Raw genomic sequence first — 15,172 nt, forward strand, 5'->3', positions numbered from 1 at the left:
GATCTGATAATTCTGATTGCAGAATTATGTTGCCAACAAGACATTCCTGGCATCTTTCACAGGTAACCTTCTTGATTAATTTCTTCACAATAAATCCCCCAATGTAGAATAAAATGTTGGAAATAAATTCAGAGTGAATGTTCTGATCTAAATGCTCGAACATCAAATTTTCTTCTGCTTCTTCGCTTTCATCTTGTGTTGTGCCATTTTCATCCATGCCCTCGCCAAGTGGTGCCCTGTGTTTTTTCCTGTGAAAAATTGGTATGATGGTGTTGGTTTCAAATTCCACACAGTTGGCATTTTTAGAAGCAGTGATGGCATTTTATCATCATTTGTCGAAGAGCATATTTGAGTTGCAAAGTGTTTGGATTATTATTCCAACCTCCCCTTGATCGCACGCAAGAGAAGAGAAGTTCCAAGTGGTCTTGGGAATACTTGTAAGTTAGAATGTACTTGAAGGGGTTGATAGGCAGTGTGAACATTTGGTTGGCCATGTTAATAGTTGATATGATGTCGGTTACAAAACCGATGATGAAAGTTTTCCTTCTGTGAGTTGCCAGGAGTTGAGATGGTGAACCTACTTGTAATGATAACAAATAGGTTGCTGTTGATTTCAGAACTTCTTCATAAGTTGCTTTGTTTGTGACACGTAGAGGCTGTTTGAATCCTTTCCCCACAGGATTTCTTGAATTTAGGACATCAAAAAGCCGATCGATCATTCTTACAAACTTGACAGTGCCCTTACTGTCATGAAATTTGGGATTTTTCATGCCAACATCTAAAAATTGTGAATTGATACTTCATACTTCAAGTGAATTGATACTTCATTTTATAGAAATGCTCTTTTATTTACACATTAATTATTTTCAATGGCTTGTACTTCTGTTATCAAATATTTTGAAACTAATTGCCTTGCATTTCAGACATGACACTGTTGTTATGAATGCCTGAAAAACTTGCCTGTGAAATGAAATATAGTTGTTTTCTTTCCCCTCATTGTTATATCCATTACTTTTGCACCCATGAATTGTGCAATTTATTGGCATTTTTTGTTTTATAAATATCTCCTTATTTTTGCCTTTCGAAATTATCCTTTTAAAATACTGAAAAACTTTGCTCTCTGTCAGGTTATAGAGTACTGGGGAGGATCAGTTTTTGAACAGAAATATGTAATATATATATATAAACTTCAGAAAAAGTAATTAAAACACAGTAAATGAAAGGTTTATGCGCTTAGAGGCTGTAGAGCTTTTGTTGTTTTTCATGTTGTGAGTGACGAGGTGACAGGTGAGTGATGGCTATTAACAAAACTTTTTGTTTTTATTTTGAAGTCTGTTTACAACGTTTTCTCGAACAATGTTGTACAGAAATTATTTCTTGTTTCATTAAGTGTATCCAATAGTTCTTCGTATAGAATACATGCTATTTTTTGTGTTATTGTTATTTAAAAAATGTCCGTAAATTGACTAATTGAGTCTTAGACGAGACTTTTAAATCCGTATTTTAAATCAGCCGCCATAATATTACCTAAATTTCCGCGCCGGAGGCCTGGATCATACCTACAAGAAAGGCTTCATGATCCGCCATCTTGGCTTCAAACTTCCGGCAGAGTGAGCGTTCCAGTCTTATTTGAGTTCACTGATCAGGAGCCGGTCCTCCAGGAATTATTATATAGCTCAGTGGTTTTGGCGCGAAAGCCAAAAAGTGACCAAAAATCCAAAATGGACGAAACAAAACAACAACAGCAAGTGAATTCCTCAGACTCCAGTATCAATGAACCAAATATATCTGACGAAAAATTAGAACAGCTCCCTCTAAAAGAGTTGAACGCATTTTTAAAAGAAGGAAAGTTTTCTGAGGAAGAGCAGAAAGCTTTAAAGCAGCGACGTGCCGAATTAAAGAGAAAGAAATCTAGTATAGAAACCAGATCCATAACGAGGCAGGCAATGAAGCTCTTCAAGAAACAAAAGGCATCAGTCGTGGCCTCAAAACCGAAAGCCTTGAAGCCCATCTCTTTGGTTCATAGAGAGAAATTTGAAAGCTTGTTTGAATTGTGGTGTAAATCGCCTACATCGATCACGATAATAAATGGTAATGGCGTATGCTTCGAGAAACTAGAGTTCAAAATTGGTAGTGGAAGTTCTGGAACTGATGTGTATATTTGCTTGGGTTCCGATGGGATTGAGCGAGCGATTAAACGCTTGAAAAAAGTGGAGTTTAGAACGTTTTTGGAGAACGAACGAGATATCTTAACTTCACCCAACGCTATTAAATCGCCACGTATTGTAAATTATTGGTATTTTGATGATATGTCCAACTCAGATTTCTGTTATCTGATTATTAATTTATATGAACGGAATCTTGAACAATTTCTCAAGGACAAGAATGAAGCCGGTGAAGTTATTAAAGAATCTCAATCTAAGAAAATGATTTTTCAAGTGTTACAAGGGCTCGAAGCATTACACGCCAGAGAACCTAGAATCTTGCATAGAGATCTGAAACCCAGCAATATTCTTGTGGATGTTAATGGTGATTTGGTGCTGTCTGATTTTGGCATTGGACGAATGTTCCCTGAACAAGGTATCTACACAAGATAATATAACCATGGTGCATTCCATGTTACTTCACTTACTTGTATGCCTGAGATATAACATTACAATTTTGTGGAGCAATTATAGAATACCTGGCCAACCCAACTCTTAACAGTGAATGCCATATAGAACTACCTTGTTTAACTTACTTGATGCATGAATTGGACCTTCGCAGAACAGGAAATAAACACTATTTTTAAAGAACAGCTCAGTTCTATGCACTAAAATTGATTGTCTATACCAGATTTTTAACATAATGCACTATTGGCCTGGTATTCTATAATTGTACTTAAAGGTCTTTGGCATAGGCTATATGCACCATGGTATATTATTGATTCAAAAGGAAAAATTGTGTTGTAGAGTTTAGATAATCTCTCATATTCTTGCTTTGAATAAATATGAGAGCTGCCCAACATATAACTTTTAACAATGCCTCTAAAAACAGTTTAGAATTTTGAGAGATTTATTGGTAACAAATATTACCAGTAAATCTCTCAAAATTTTAGAATGTATTTATTAGTATAGTAAAGGAAATTGATATTAATATAAGAGTTGGCCAGCCCATGCTTGGTTACCCAGGCCAGGTATTTGGTGCAGGGGTATTTTTCCCCGGGCCTTAGTATATATATGACTTGCCTTGTTTTTATCTGCTTATTATTGGTTCGTTCGCCCTGTCCTAGCTCCTCCCCTGCATTCCACCCCTCAGGAGATGGTCTTGCTTTTAATTTAGCTTCTCTATAGGTTCAGTTGGTCTTGGGGTGTGCATTGTATGTGTTGTATGTTTACCTTCCACGGCTTCACTTTTGTGATTCCATGTGACATCACTGGCTGGAGAGGGTACCGTTTAGGTTCCATATCTCGGTGGAGGTACGCATGATTAGAAATGACAGTAAAGAATATTTAATGGAGCTTAGCATGGTTCGCATCGCAACTTGGCTTAGCCAAGCTTGTTCGCTTCGCTGTGTTGCTGTCTCCATCCCTAGTAGCTAAACTAGCTAGGTTACTTTAGCCTTGCCCAGCCTTGTTGCGCCTTTTCTGAGAATATTAACTGTTTTTAAACTAGTCCCCCTCCCACTTTTCATTTAGATGAATTTTGTACTGGGTGCTGGGTCTGTTCACACTGCTACGTTTAGATTGATCCGAGATCGGGCTATTTAAAGCAAGCTAAAGGCTCTATTACACTGTGCAATTTGTCCTGCAACTTGCAATATAATTCTTCTTTTGAGAGATGTAAATTTGGCAACTACTAAACTTTTGTCTTTATTACACTCCATGGCATTTCTTACACTTACATTTTGAAGACTCTTCACTAATTTACATCTCTTAAAAGTAGAATTGCATGGCAAGTTGCAAGAAAAATTACACCGTGTGACATGGCCTAAAGTGTGAATATTGTAAAAATTTGGGATCAATCTGATGTGGTTTAGATTGATCTCAGTTAACCTGCTTCTGAAAGTGGTCTAAAATCAATCTGAGACTGGAACGTAGTTATTGAGATTAAAAACAGAGGACTAGATTACTAGGTTACAAGGGTTTGTAGATTATTAGCATTTATTATGTTACAACAGTTTATTAATATACTCAGATAAGGCCCAACAAGGCTAGGCGAGGCTTAGTGAATACTGTGACTATAGCAACCTAGCTAGTCATGCCCGCTGCGGATCGGTAGGGATGGAGACGGCAGCACGGCGAAGCGAACGAGCTCGGCGAAGCGAACGAGGTTGGCGATGCGAAGGTGCTAAGCGCCATTAAATAGTCTTTACTGTCATTTTCAATCATGCGTACGTCCAGCAGATATGGAACCTAAACGGTACCCTCTCCATCCCGTGATCACACTGTCACACGGAATCACGATGAAAGCCGTAGAAGGAAAACAAGAACGCACACGATGCACGCATAGTAATAATTAGATACATACCGCAGGAGTCTTTTGCAAACCAACTGAACCTAGAGAAGTTAAACTAAAAAACAATGAAGGGAAACCATCCCCAGACGGGTGGAATGTCAGGGGAAGAAGGCGGGGCGAACGAAGCGATAATAAGCAGATAAACAACAAGGCAAGTCATATAATACTAAGGCCCGGGAAAATACCCCCGTGCCAAACACCCGGCTGGGTACCCAAGCGGGGGCCAACTCTTCGAAATTAACTTCTTTTATTATACTAATAAATACATATTACTAAGTAACTGGTTTAACCAAATGATTAGTCTTTACTAGACTAGGGTTTATTTGAATTCTAGGGTTTATCGAAAGAAAATTTACTAGATTACTAGGGTTTACTAGATAACTTGGGTTTGCTTGGTTAGCATAAACCTAGTAAAGGTTGCTAAACTTCTCGAAGAAACTAGATAACTTCAAGCTAATTGCAAACCTGTCCTTTGTTTTTGACACTGTGATGATTGCATATAGCGCTTGTGTGTTTAACAGATGGACCTGCCATGCAATTATTTTAGACTGGCAATGCCCCTGTTCATAACGGTTAGTGTTAGTGTGAGGGAACTCGAGTATGTGGCTGGGGGAAGTCAGCTTTAGCCAGTCTCACATTTTACATAGTGTTGATTTCATTAATTTAAATGATCTTGCTCACTACTTATCACTACTCTTGCTATCTGCTTAAAATCAAAGATCAGGCAGCCATGCACTGACTTATTTCAAAGTTCTGCATATTTCCTTAATATCATGTTATTGTAATTCTTTTGGTAAAAAATATATAATAAATGTTGCAGTTATGTAATTTTAAAATTGGTTTCAATACTTACTTCACAGGTGCAACTACCTACCATACTGGTTCACACGACGGTACAATGGGCTGGATGGCATATGAAAGTGTTGACTGGAAATATTGGTTAGGAGAGGTTCAACTATCTCAACCAAGATGGAAAGAAAAATCGGATATCCAAGTGGCGGGTATGTTAGCCTTCTTTATCCTAGCGAAAGGAAGGCATCATGTATTTGGTGAAGGAGTGGTCAAGCAACTGACTAATTTGCGCAATGGCAACCCAGTTGGTTTATCGGAGCTACTCAGCGATCAGCCCGTAGTGAAAGATTTGCTATCTCAGATGTTAGTTCAGGATCTTGATAAGCGACTCTATGTGGAACAGGCTATGAAGCATCCCTATTTCCTTTCTTGCGAAGAAAATATGAAGTTTTTAGAGGCAGTGGGAAATGAGCCTGAGATAAAGAAGGGAGATGTAAACTGTCATATTGTTAAAACATTGAGTAGGTCCAATACTTTGTTACCAAAGGATTGGAAAGCGGCGATTCATATCGATAATCTCAATGCATTTTGTACCGGAGGTAAACACCCATCAAAGCTGATTGGTAGCGACTATACCCATTGTCTTCGCTTGATACGAAATGTTCTTCAGCATTGGGGTGATATACCACGCCCAGCGCTGAAAGATACGGAAGTAGCTACTTCTGTAGGTGAATATTTCTTCCAGTTATTTCCAACCCTCCCGCTGGTTGTTCATCAGCTAATAAGAGATGACCCCGACTGGAAAGCACGCCCAGCCTTGAGGGAGTTTTTCCCTGTGGTAAACCGTCGCATTTCACCTGATTCGGACGATTAAACATGGTATATCATGACATGTAATATACTTCTCGTTGGTTTTATACAGTCCTGGTGCAGTCAACGCGACCATGTATTGTATCATTTCGTCTTGTTAGAATGATTATATACTTTTTCTTACGGCTAGTTTGTACACTTGCAGTTTTTACTAGGATTTTCGCTTTGTTTGATGCGAGAACGAATGGCTTAAAAGTCTTGAAGAAAGAAGATCTACATTATAGCTTTACTTAGGACTAGTTTGTAAACTTTGCAATGTTTACTGGGATTTTTCTTTTCATGGATGTGACGGCGAATAGCTTAGAAGTCGTGAAAAAGATCTAATTTATTTATACAGTTATACAGTATTATAATTGTATTTTTAACAAGCAATTTTAAGTTTTAACAGGTTTTTATTCAGATAAGTTCTTTCTTTGGGTGTTCTGGATGTGTATTTGTAGTGATATATTGTACAGAGGGAATGATCGAAAGATCTGGCTAAACCGAGAGTTGAAGCGCAGAGTTTTGACTTCGAAGAGTTAACTCTTCAGATGTTTCTTGAACTAACATGAGAGATATTATGTTTGACGTAACCCTCGCTCTCTATCGTTAACATTATGAGGAGTTTGGAGAGTCAACATGTTCACGGTTTTGATTATGACGAGAGTTATGTCGAGAGAGAAACCACTGGGTACATCGGTAAGTTTATAAACATTCAACGAGTTTCCTTTTCAAAACTGACATAAAGCTCTTTATAATCAGAATTGTGAACACGGAGATGGTAAAGAAGTTAACTTACTTTAAAGCGAATTCTAATGGTTCTGAGGGTCTTAATTTCGAGTGGAATTATACACACTTCAAATTCAAGCCAGGAACAGTTGATGGAAAAATGAGTCAACTATCGGTCCTGTTCGGTTGGATTCCTGCCGGAAGACCGATAGTTGACTCATTTTTCCATCAACTGTTCCTGGCGTGAATTTGAAGTGTGTATAATTCCACTCGAAATTAAGACCCTCAGAACCATTAAAATTAACCTACATGGAGTAGAGTGCCAAAAATCATAACTGATTTACTTTGAAGTGAACTATATCTTCATACTGTTAACGAGAGGGAGGTACTTCAAACATACCTCTCCTGTTAATTCAACTGAATATCATGCAAGACAGTTAGATAATTGGGCGTGGTGGTTAAACGTTAGAGGTGGTTTGAGCGTGGTCCGAACATAACTCCAAAGTCCTAACTCTCCGAGTTAACTCTCAACTCCCTTTTTAGTCACACCCCCGATATTGCCATGTTCATTAATAGATAAGTTGTTAGGAATTATTTTCGATGGCTTCGCTGAAGAGAATATGTGCGTGACGAAATCTCTTGACCTCGCTATTACAACTATGGCAATCATGACATTTTGAAATTTTTGATTACAAAAGGTGCCGAAACCGATGCCTTTGCACTTTATTATGCGGCAAATGATAACCATGCTCACATCCCGAAGTTTCTCTCGGGGAGGAACACCCATAATCCGGGCTGTGGAAAGAAATCATAGCGAGATGACGATATTTCTTATAGGACGCGGAGGCAAAATGTGAAGATTATAACGTCTGTTTAGATCCATACTATTTTGTTAAAAAATTAAAAAAAATATAAACTTACCTGACTTTGCGTAGACATTCTCCATGATATTTTCACCGGCGCAGGCCGGCAAAACAATTTCTGATCCCACACAAAAACGTATAAATTACAAACAAAACTGACCTGCTGTAATAACTTACATAACAGTTGATTGAATTAAGTTAAAAAAGTATCTAGAAAACACCCAAAACCAAAGAAAACTGCTAAAAACTCAGCGAAACTTTGAGACAAAGCGAACAATAGATTTATTGTGTTTTACACAATAAGCCTCGTTTTCATGTTGCGCGAAGGCGCGGTTACTATGTTTCGCAATTGGTCTATGGAACAGAGCTATTCATCTTTCTGCAATGCTCGGATCATGGGAAAGAGCAACAGAATAAATTGAGAAAAATGCTGACGTGTTTTTAGAAACTGTATTGGATGGTCTGCAGTAACCTCCTCGCCTGAATTTAATAGGGGATAGTCGAATAACGGCGTTTTACTATAACGTGGACAGCGAAACAGTATTTGGCAGCTTGTGGCTCTGCGACAAGGATAAAATTGTTTACAAAAAGAAGCAACAAAAGTGTTTTACTGCAATTTTTCACTACAAAACGACGTTGCTTCATAGTACTACCTTATCTTCAGTGCACTCATCATCATTGGAGAATGACAGACTTTGCTCCATAGTAAATTGTAGCACATTTTATTTGTCTGTAGAAAGAACACATGCGCAAGCCTTTTACTGTAATACTTTTAAATGAACAAGCCTCAGAAATCGGGCCAAAAGGATTAAGAAAAGAGACAAACATGGACGAGCCTGCTGATACCATTATGCATGCTGCTCTTTTGGGATCAACACACATTAGGGAGATTTAGCATGAGGACGTGAACGTCAAATACGACGTGAAAATGGCGAATAAATGGCGTGGCATGTCCATATGCGGGTGCATCACGCCATTTATTCGCCATTTTCGCGTCGTCTTTGACGTTCACGTCCTCATGCTAAATCTCTCTAATGTTAAACATTTGGAAAACGTGGCAAACTGGAGTAAAACGAATGAAAGTGGACAAACACTGCTAGAGATGGCGTTATCATACTATTTGATTTTTACCCGAGCCTGAATACACGTTTCGACGAACAAGTTAATCGTTTAATTTTACTTCAGAATTCAACGTTGAAAACTTGCCATATACATGTACATAGTACGCGAACTAATTCGTCGCGAATTACCTTTTATAGCCTATAAATTTGGTCAAGATCTATCTCATTGCAACCTGTAGCAGGACAGAGCATTTCATGCAGTATCTGATAAAACTCCATTAACTGAATTCATATTAGATACGGGAAACTGATCTTAGACAGGAAAATTGATGGTAACAACCCGCCGTCTATAAATATGAACAGGAATGGATAAGTTTATACGTGTGATGGGTCGGGTAATGCTAAAAAGGGTATCGTAATTATTACGATAAAATTTTGTTTGTTTTCTCTTAGCCTTGTTCCGTCCTTGACCGTGTTGATATTTCAGAAACTCGTCTGATTTATCCGTCCAAATACGAATTTAAAACGAGTTTCTCGTCCAGACAGGGTTCCCGTTCAACTTACACGTCTGTTTAGACAGGAAAGTTAGACGGGAAAGTTTGGACGAGAAACCCGTCTGTGACCGGATTCACATCAGACGAGTTTCCCGTCTTTGATGAGTTTCTCGTCTAAGACGAGTTTCCCGTCTCCAATATGAATAGTTCTTTCTTATAATGACGTCAACGCGCAATATCTGATGTTACACGAAATTTTATTGCCTCCACATCAGACTTTCCGCGTTGACGTCATTTTGAAAAAGGTCTATTCGGCTATTCAGAATCCAATGGGAATTGCAGGGTCGGTTTTTTTCGCGCTATATGACAGTCTACAATAACGGGAGCACAAGTCTCAAACTTGTGTTATAAACACTGAAGAATATTGTTGTGTATAGTTTGGCCTTATCTGGAAAGTCACAACTCACAAGCCTGCCCCTATAATCGGATAATCTCCAGCCCACTGTTTCGTTTATCGAGAGACAAGATTTTTTCAGATTTATAGGAAATGGGCCGAAATAGCTGCGACATTTCAAGTCATTTATCCATCCCGGCGTGAAGCGATATAAGCATCATGAATCTGCCATGTTTACATTTTAAAATATGTATCTTAATTATATGCATCTTTAGCAAAAGTATATGCGTTATTATTTCAAATGCAAATATATAGGATATTTCCAGCTGCAAGAAGATATGGATTATATAATCGAGGGGCAAAGGCATTCAAAGTCTTTACCTTATTGACATTAGATTCGGCACATGAATAGTGCGACGTCTGACACGGGCATAAGTGAATTTTTGACGTTCCAGACTAGGCAAATGTGAGGCCATTCTTTTAAAGACTTTAAAGTAGACAAAGATAATTTTTATTTTCGTATCCCTTTAAGCCTGTTCTCCACTAAGCGGAATTTCGCTCCGTCGCCCTTATAATTTAGTGGAAAACCGGCTTTAGAAACGGGAAACTCATTTCATTCGCCACTGATAATTGCCCACTGACACTGTCAGGCCGTGAAATTTGAGAATCGGGCTTATGAAACGTGATACGTCTCAAATTCCGTGTCCAGCGTAAAGTGTTATTTCAAGCAAGAAGCGTTTCCATCCAGAGAATTTGTTTCCAGGAAAATTCAATTGTCCGTAAGTTAATATATATACATACATTCTGCTAGCTAACATTCTAGCTGCCTGTTCGTCGACAAAAATATCGACATTGTTATTATTTTATTGTAGACTGCCTTGTCGCTATATAACTTATATTCTACTCTACTATATAGTTTACATGCACAATTACGAAAATAAAAGAGAAATATGGAGCATATCTGACTAATCCCAAAAGGCATTAACCATTGCTTCTATATTTTTGCAAACAAACTGACAGTGTAGACTCACAATTGTGACGAATTTATATAAATAATATAATTACATAAATTCGCCAATACCTGTTATGACTTTGTTATAATTTTGTAGAATTGTAGTGTACTAGTGAGGCTTGCCATCAGATATAACGTATTTGATGACCATTTTATGTGATTATGTCGTAGGTCGAGTATTAACATGAATCACGTGTGCAGAATTCAACTGCATGTCGTGTACTCGTGATTCTCTCTCTCTATATATATATATTAGTAACTGCGATATTATGCAAACATTGATATGGCTGAAATTCATTCAGATATGCATGCGTATATGGATCTCCTTACAATTTCTGTCAAAGCTACAAAGACAAGTTCAGAAGTCGAGATCATGATCGAATCAGATCGATATATCAGGGTTTTAGTTGGTCACTTAAGATGGTTTTTAGCAACAGAGAATGGCCCCTAAGGCTGGGATGAGGCAATTTTTACAGAGATTTGGGAAAGCGTTAAGCCTGATTTTCATATGTCGTCGACGGTCGGCGATGTATTGTTTGTGGTCGTTGACGAAGAAAATGCATACAAAATAGCAAAGCACTTTATTCTCCAGTGATCACAGACAATAGTCATCGCCGACCGTCGGTGACATATGAGAATCAGGCATTAGGCTGGCGGTTGATCGGCGTACAGTCATGCATGATGATTGAAGGCTGTAGCATGTATACTATGATAGTACTATAGCAGTATAGCTTCTTCAATTTGCGCCATCTTCGGCTTTATAATTTTGTTAGGACGAATGACTAAAGTTCTTACTTTCTTAATTTCTTCATTTCCTTTTTTGAATATAGAAATTATGCAAATAATACCTTTGGCAAATAATGCCTTAATGCAAATTGTTGGTCAACGTTAAAGCCTATTAAAAACGAGCAAGTCTTCTATGACAAGTTTTTATATGACAAGTTTTAATTGTTCGTCTGTACGCCCAACTTTGACAATTTTTTCTACGACAAGAACACTTGTTATCAAAGTTGGGCGTACAGACAAACCATTAAAACTTATCACATAAAAACTTGTCATAGAAGACTTGCTCGTCTGTAAGAAGCTTAACTTGGCTTAAGCCTGTTTTCCACTTCACCCGTATCGTAGCTAATGCCTAGTTTTTATTCAGTCGTTAGCTTTCGTTACATGTCTTTCCGTGTCTTTGGAATAATCGTGAAAGACCGATAACGACTGAGAGAAACAGAAAACGACAGTGTCGCTCGGATAGAACAAATCCTATCTCAACGACATAAAAAGACAGGAAACGACATGATTCTTCCCATAATTCGTTATCGGTCTTTCACGATTATTCCAAAGACACGGAAAGACATGTAACGACTAAATGGAAACTGGGCATAACCGTAGTTCTTTGTTTCAAAGTCATTAGTTCTATCTGAGTGCCCAGGCCTAGGAAAGAATGATATACATACACTACATGTCAGTACGGTGAAAACAGCCCCTAACACGCGGACGTCACATGGGATAAAGCGCGAATGCGGACGGACAAAAAAAAGATAAAATGCGGATTGCGGCCAAAAGAATAAAACGCGGATAAAAGAATAAAAACCATATTCGAACAGTGTGACAGTAGCGAAAATTATCTGAATAACACAAAAAATTCAGCAATTTAACCTCACAAAATCAGTAAACTGGAATTCAATATTATGTATTTTATGAGACATAAACTCTATAATATCCAGAATAACCCAAGATGGTATCGACAACATATCGAAGCAAAATACGGCTGTTTTAAACAAACACAGTTCTTGTTTACATAAACTCAATATATGCAGTTTAAACTTCACATTTGAGCTTCAAATTGACGTAGCAACATGATATGCAGTGGCGTAGCCAGCCTGACGATTTAGTCATGCTATGCAAATTTTATACGGAAATAAACATTTCCTTCTGTGTTTCTAATTTCGCCAAAGGGGTGTCGAAAGCTCCTACGCATTCTTGAAACGATTGTTAAATCGCGTGGAGGGAGAGAAATGTGTTCACCAGGTTTCAACTGTTTCGCACCAAGTGCAAAAGATAAAGTTCGAAAATTCCACTTGCCGGCGTTGGTATGAATGAAAGACTATTACCGAGTGGCATTGAAGATAGGGTGCCGATTCAATGACTGCAATGGATGCGACGGTTACTCTGGTCTTTTTATCGGAAATCTGCACTTTAGTATACTCCTTGTTCCTTTATCCGCATTTTATTATTTTTCTCCGCAATCGCATTTTATTATTTTTGTCCGCAACCGCATTTTATTCTTTTCGTCCCTCCGTTCGTCTGCATCCGCACTTTATCACAACCTCGTCGCATATATCATTCTTTCCTGGGCACTCAGATAGAACTAATGTCTTTGAAACAAAGGAATACGCTAAGCTTCGCTACAATATTGTTGCAATGGATAGAAGGCCTTATTCCGATTTCTCTTATAGCTTACGTATCTTACCAGCAATGACTAACCAGACAAACTTATCTTCCAACGAATCTCCCACTGCGTGAGTATATTTGATAATAGCTTAGCTATAAATGTCTGTAACTGCTTCAAGTGCTAACGTGTTTTTTTATTTCTAGTGTTGCATGTGATGTCGATGCAAGATATTATCCTCACCTGTTTTTGATTCCTGCTGTAAGTTTAAAGTGTTAAATCAAACAAGGTGGAATTTCGTTTTAAACTTAATCGACATATTTTCTTACATCTTTTAGCCAAAGCCTATCAGAATGCCTAAATTTTTAATACTTCATGTAAAATGGCAAATGATGTACCTTTTTATTGGAGCATTCTGATTGGGTTACTGAAAACGAAAACAAACTTGCTGATTGGTCTAAAACGAAATTCCCCCTGTTGTTACATCATTTTATTTTTTACAACATATTTACTGTTTTAAAGTCTTAATTATGCATTTTGTATATTTAAATCTGGAATGCAACTTCAATGAGAATACACATGCACCTCTGATTTGCCGATTCTTTCTATATAGCCACAGTTATAAAAGTTAACAACGTGTACCTTTTTATACATTTGCAAGACTAATATTTCTGGTAGAGTCCATAATCACAATATTTTTCCAAGGGAATTGTTATTGCATGTCGGGTTGAAGATGATGTATAACGAGTGATGGAACTCATCATGTGATCGTGAAACGTACAATCTCTTCCAGGCAATAATTCTCACGATACTGTCATTTCTGCGACGAAGAAAGAGTTTCAAGAAAGACGTTTGGGGAGGTCGACTAGGACTTGTTGTGTAAGTTCATGTGCATGGATTAATTACACAATATGCTTTTTATGAATAGATCACCCCGGGTCTGTCATCTGCTCGAAATGGAACTTCCTCGAGAGTACGACTTTCATGTTAGAAATCTACCGAGCCGAGTTTACGTAACACACAACGTCTAGATCCAACTCTATTTTTCAACATTTTACGTTTGGTATTTATAATATCGTGCTATAGAAAGCGTACTCTTCCTTTAATTATCCACACTGTTATATTTATATTTTATCGACTGTTATATTTATATAATCTCGGAAGCAATTGCAATTGCGCATCCGCGGCAACTTGCTGTTCCTTATTCCATTAGGATTACTCGATATTTGCATTTCATCAATTATCCGTTATAGAAGTAAAATGAGCAAAAATCTTTACTTTGTAGAAACGACCATTATCGGCTGTATTTTTGCAGTAATTACTTTCCCACGGGGTACATAGCGTGTTTATTAAATCCTGAACAATATTCCACCGTATTTAGCCCAGTAGATTTCCTTGGTATTGATCATGACCGTCTTGCCACCATGTTTGTGTTTGGAGCTGCTACTGGATCAATCGTCACTCTAGTTTTAGGAGGAGGGATCGAAGGCAGCAATGCTTGGGGGAAAGGTAATGAAAATGTAATGTATTCAATAAAAAATGGACCTGCGCATCCCCCCGCCACACAATTTCGTTTGTCTGCCCCCCTGAAATCTTTTCAAGTTAGGTAAGTAGTTTATAGTTACAGGATATGTTCGCTTCAATTTTGCCTCCTAAAAACATCCATTTCAGCCCCAACTGCCCCTCCTTATTTATTTTAACCTGGCGCCGCACTAGTTGTTGTGAATATTTCTTTATAGCGTTTCTCATCGTTGGCATTGCAATTGAAATTGCTTTCATTTATTATCCCTACTTCGCTTGCCTGACGTCTTATCATAGAATTGTTGGGGCAATGATGGGCCTTCCTTATAGTGTGAGCTAGTAAGTAAGCTCAATTGACGGTTATTGTTCAAACCAGATTCGATCCACTGGGCACGACCATTCCTACTCTTTTTACCCATGAGGTCTACATTTGATGTAATATCGTTAAACTTTATCCAGTCCTATAATGAATAATTATATGTCGAGATTGAGCGTGATATTAATAATGGCCCAATTTATACGAAAGACGGATGATCCGTCTGGACGTATGATCCGTCTGGACGTATGATCCGTT

The 15,172-nt window shown here is 37.9% G+C and overlaps 2 protein-coding genes across 3 annotated transcripts; both read left to right on the forward strand.

The window, feature by feature from the left end:
* The first annotated feature begins 1,709 nt into the window (after positions 1-1,709).
* Positions 1,710-8,607, forward strand: LOC114520512 (cyclin-dependent kinase 1-like). Of its 2 annotated transcripts, XM_028540806.1 has the most exons (3): positions 1,710-2,580; positions 5,358-5,498; positions 8,467-8,607. In XM_028540806.1, exons 1-3 carry the CDS (start codon positions 1,722-1,724, stop codon positions 8,508-8,510), a joined length of 1,044 nt encoding a protein of 347 aa, XP_028396607.1. In that variant the 5' UTR covers positions 1,710-1,721; the 3' UTR covers positions 8,511-8,607. The 2 variants fall into 2 exon arrangements, with proteins under 2 accessions (XP_028396607.1, XP_028396606.1); XM_028540805.1 differs by lacking the exon at positions 8,467-8,607 and having other exon boundaries at positions 5,358-6,910.
* Positions 8,608-13,163: 4,556 nt separating this feature from the next.
* On the forward strand, positions 13,164-14,938 carry LOC114520398 (stimulated by retinoic acid gene 6 protein-like). Its single transcript, XM_028540646.1, has 5 exons — positions 13,164-13,207; positions 13,284-13,338; positions 13,871-13,956; positions 14,459-14,586; positions 14,817-14,938. Exons 1-5 carry the CDS (start codon positions 13,164-13,166, stop codon positions 14,936-14,938), a joined length of 435 nt encoding a protein of 144 aa, XP_028396447.1.
* Positions 14,939-15,172: the final 234 nt, after the last annotated feature.

The sequence above is a fragment of the Dendronephthya gigantea genome, unplaced genomic scaffold (genome assembly GCF_004324835.1).
Source record: "Dendronephthya gigantea isolate DGI-Jeju-01 unplaced genomic scaffold, DenGig_1.0 000016F, whole genome shotgun sequence".
Taxonomy (NCBI): Eukaryota; Metazoa; Cnidaria; class Anthozoa; order Malacalcyonacea; family Nephtheidae; genus Dendronephthya; species Dendronephthya gigantea.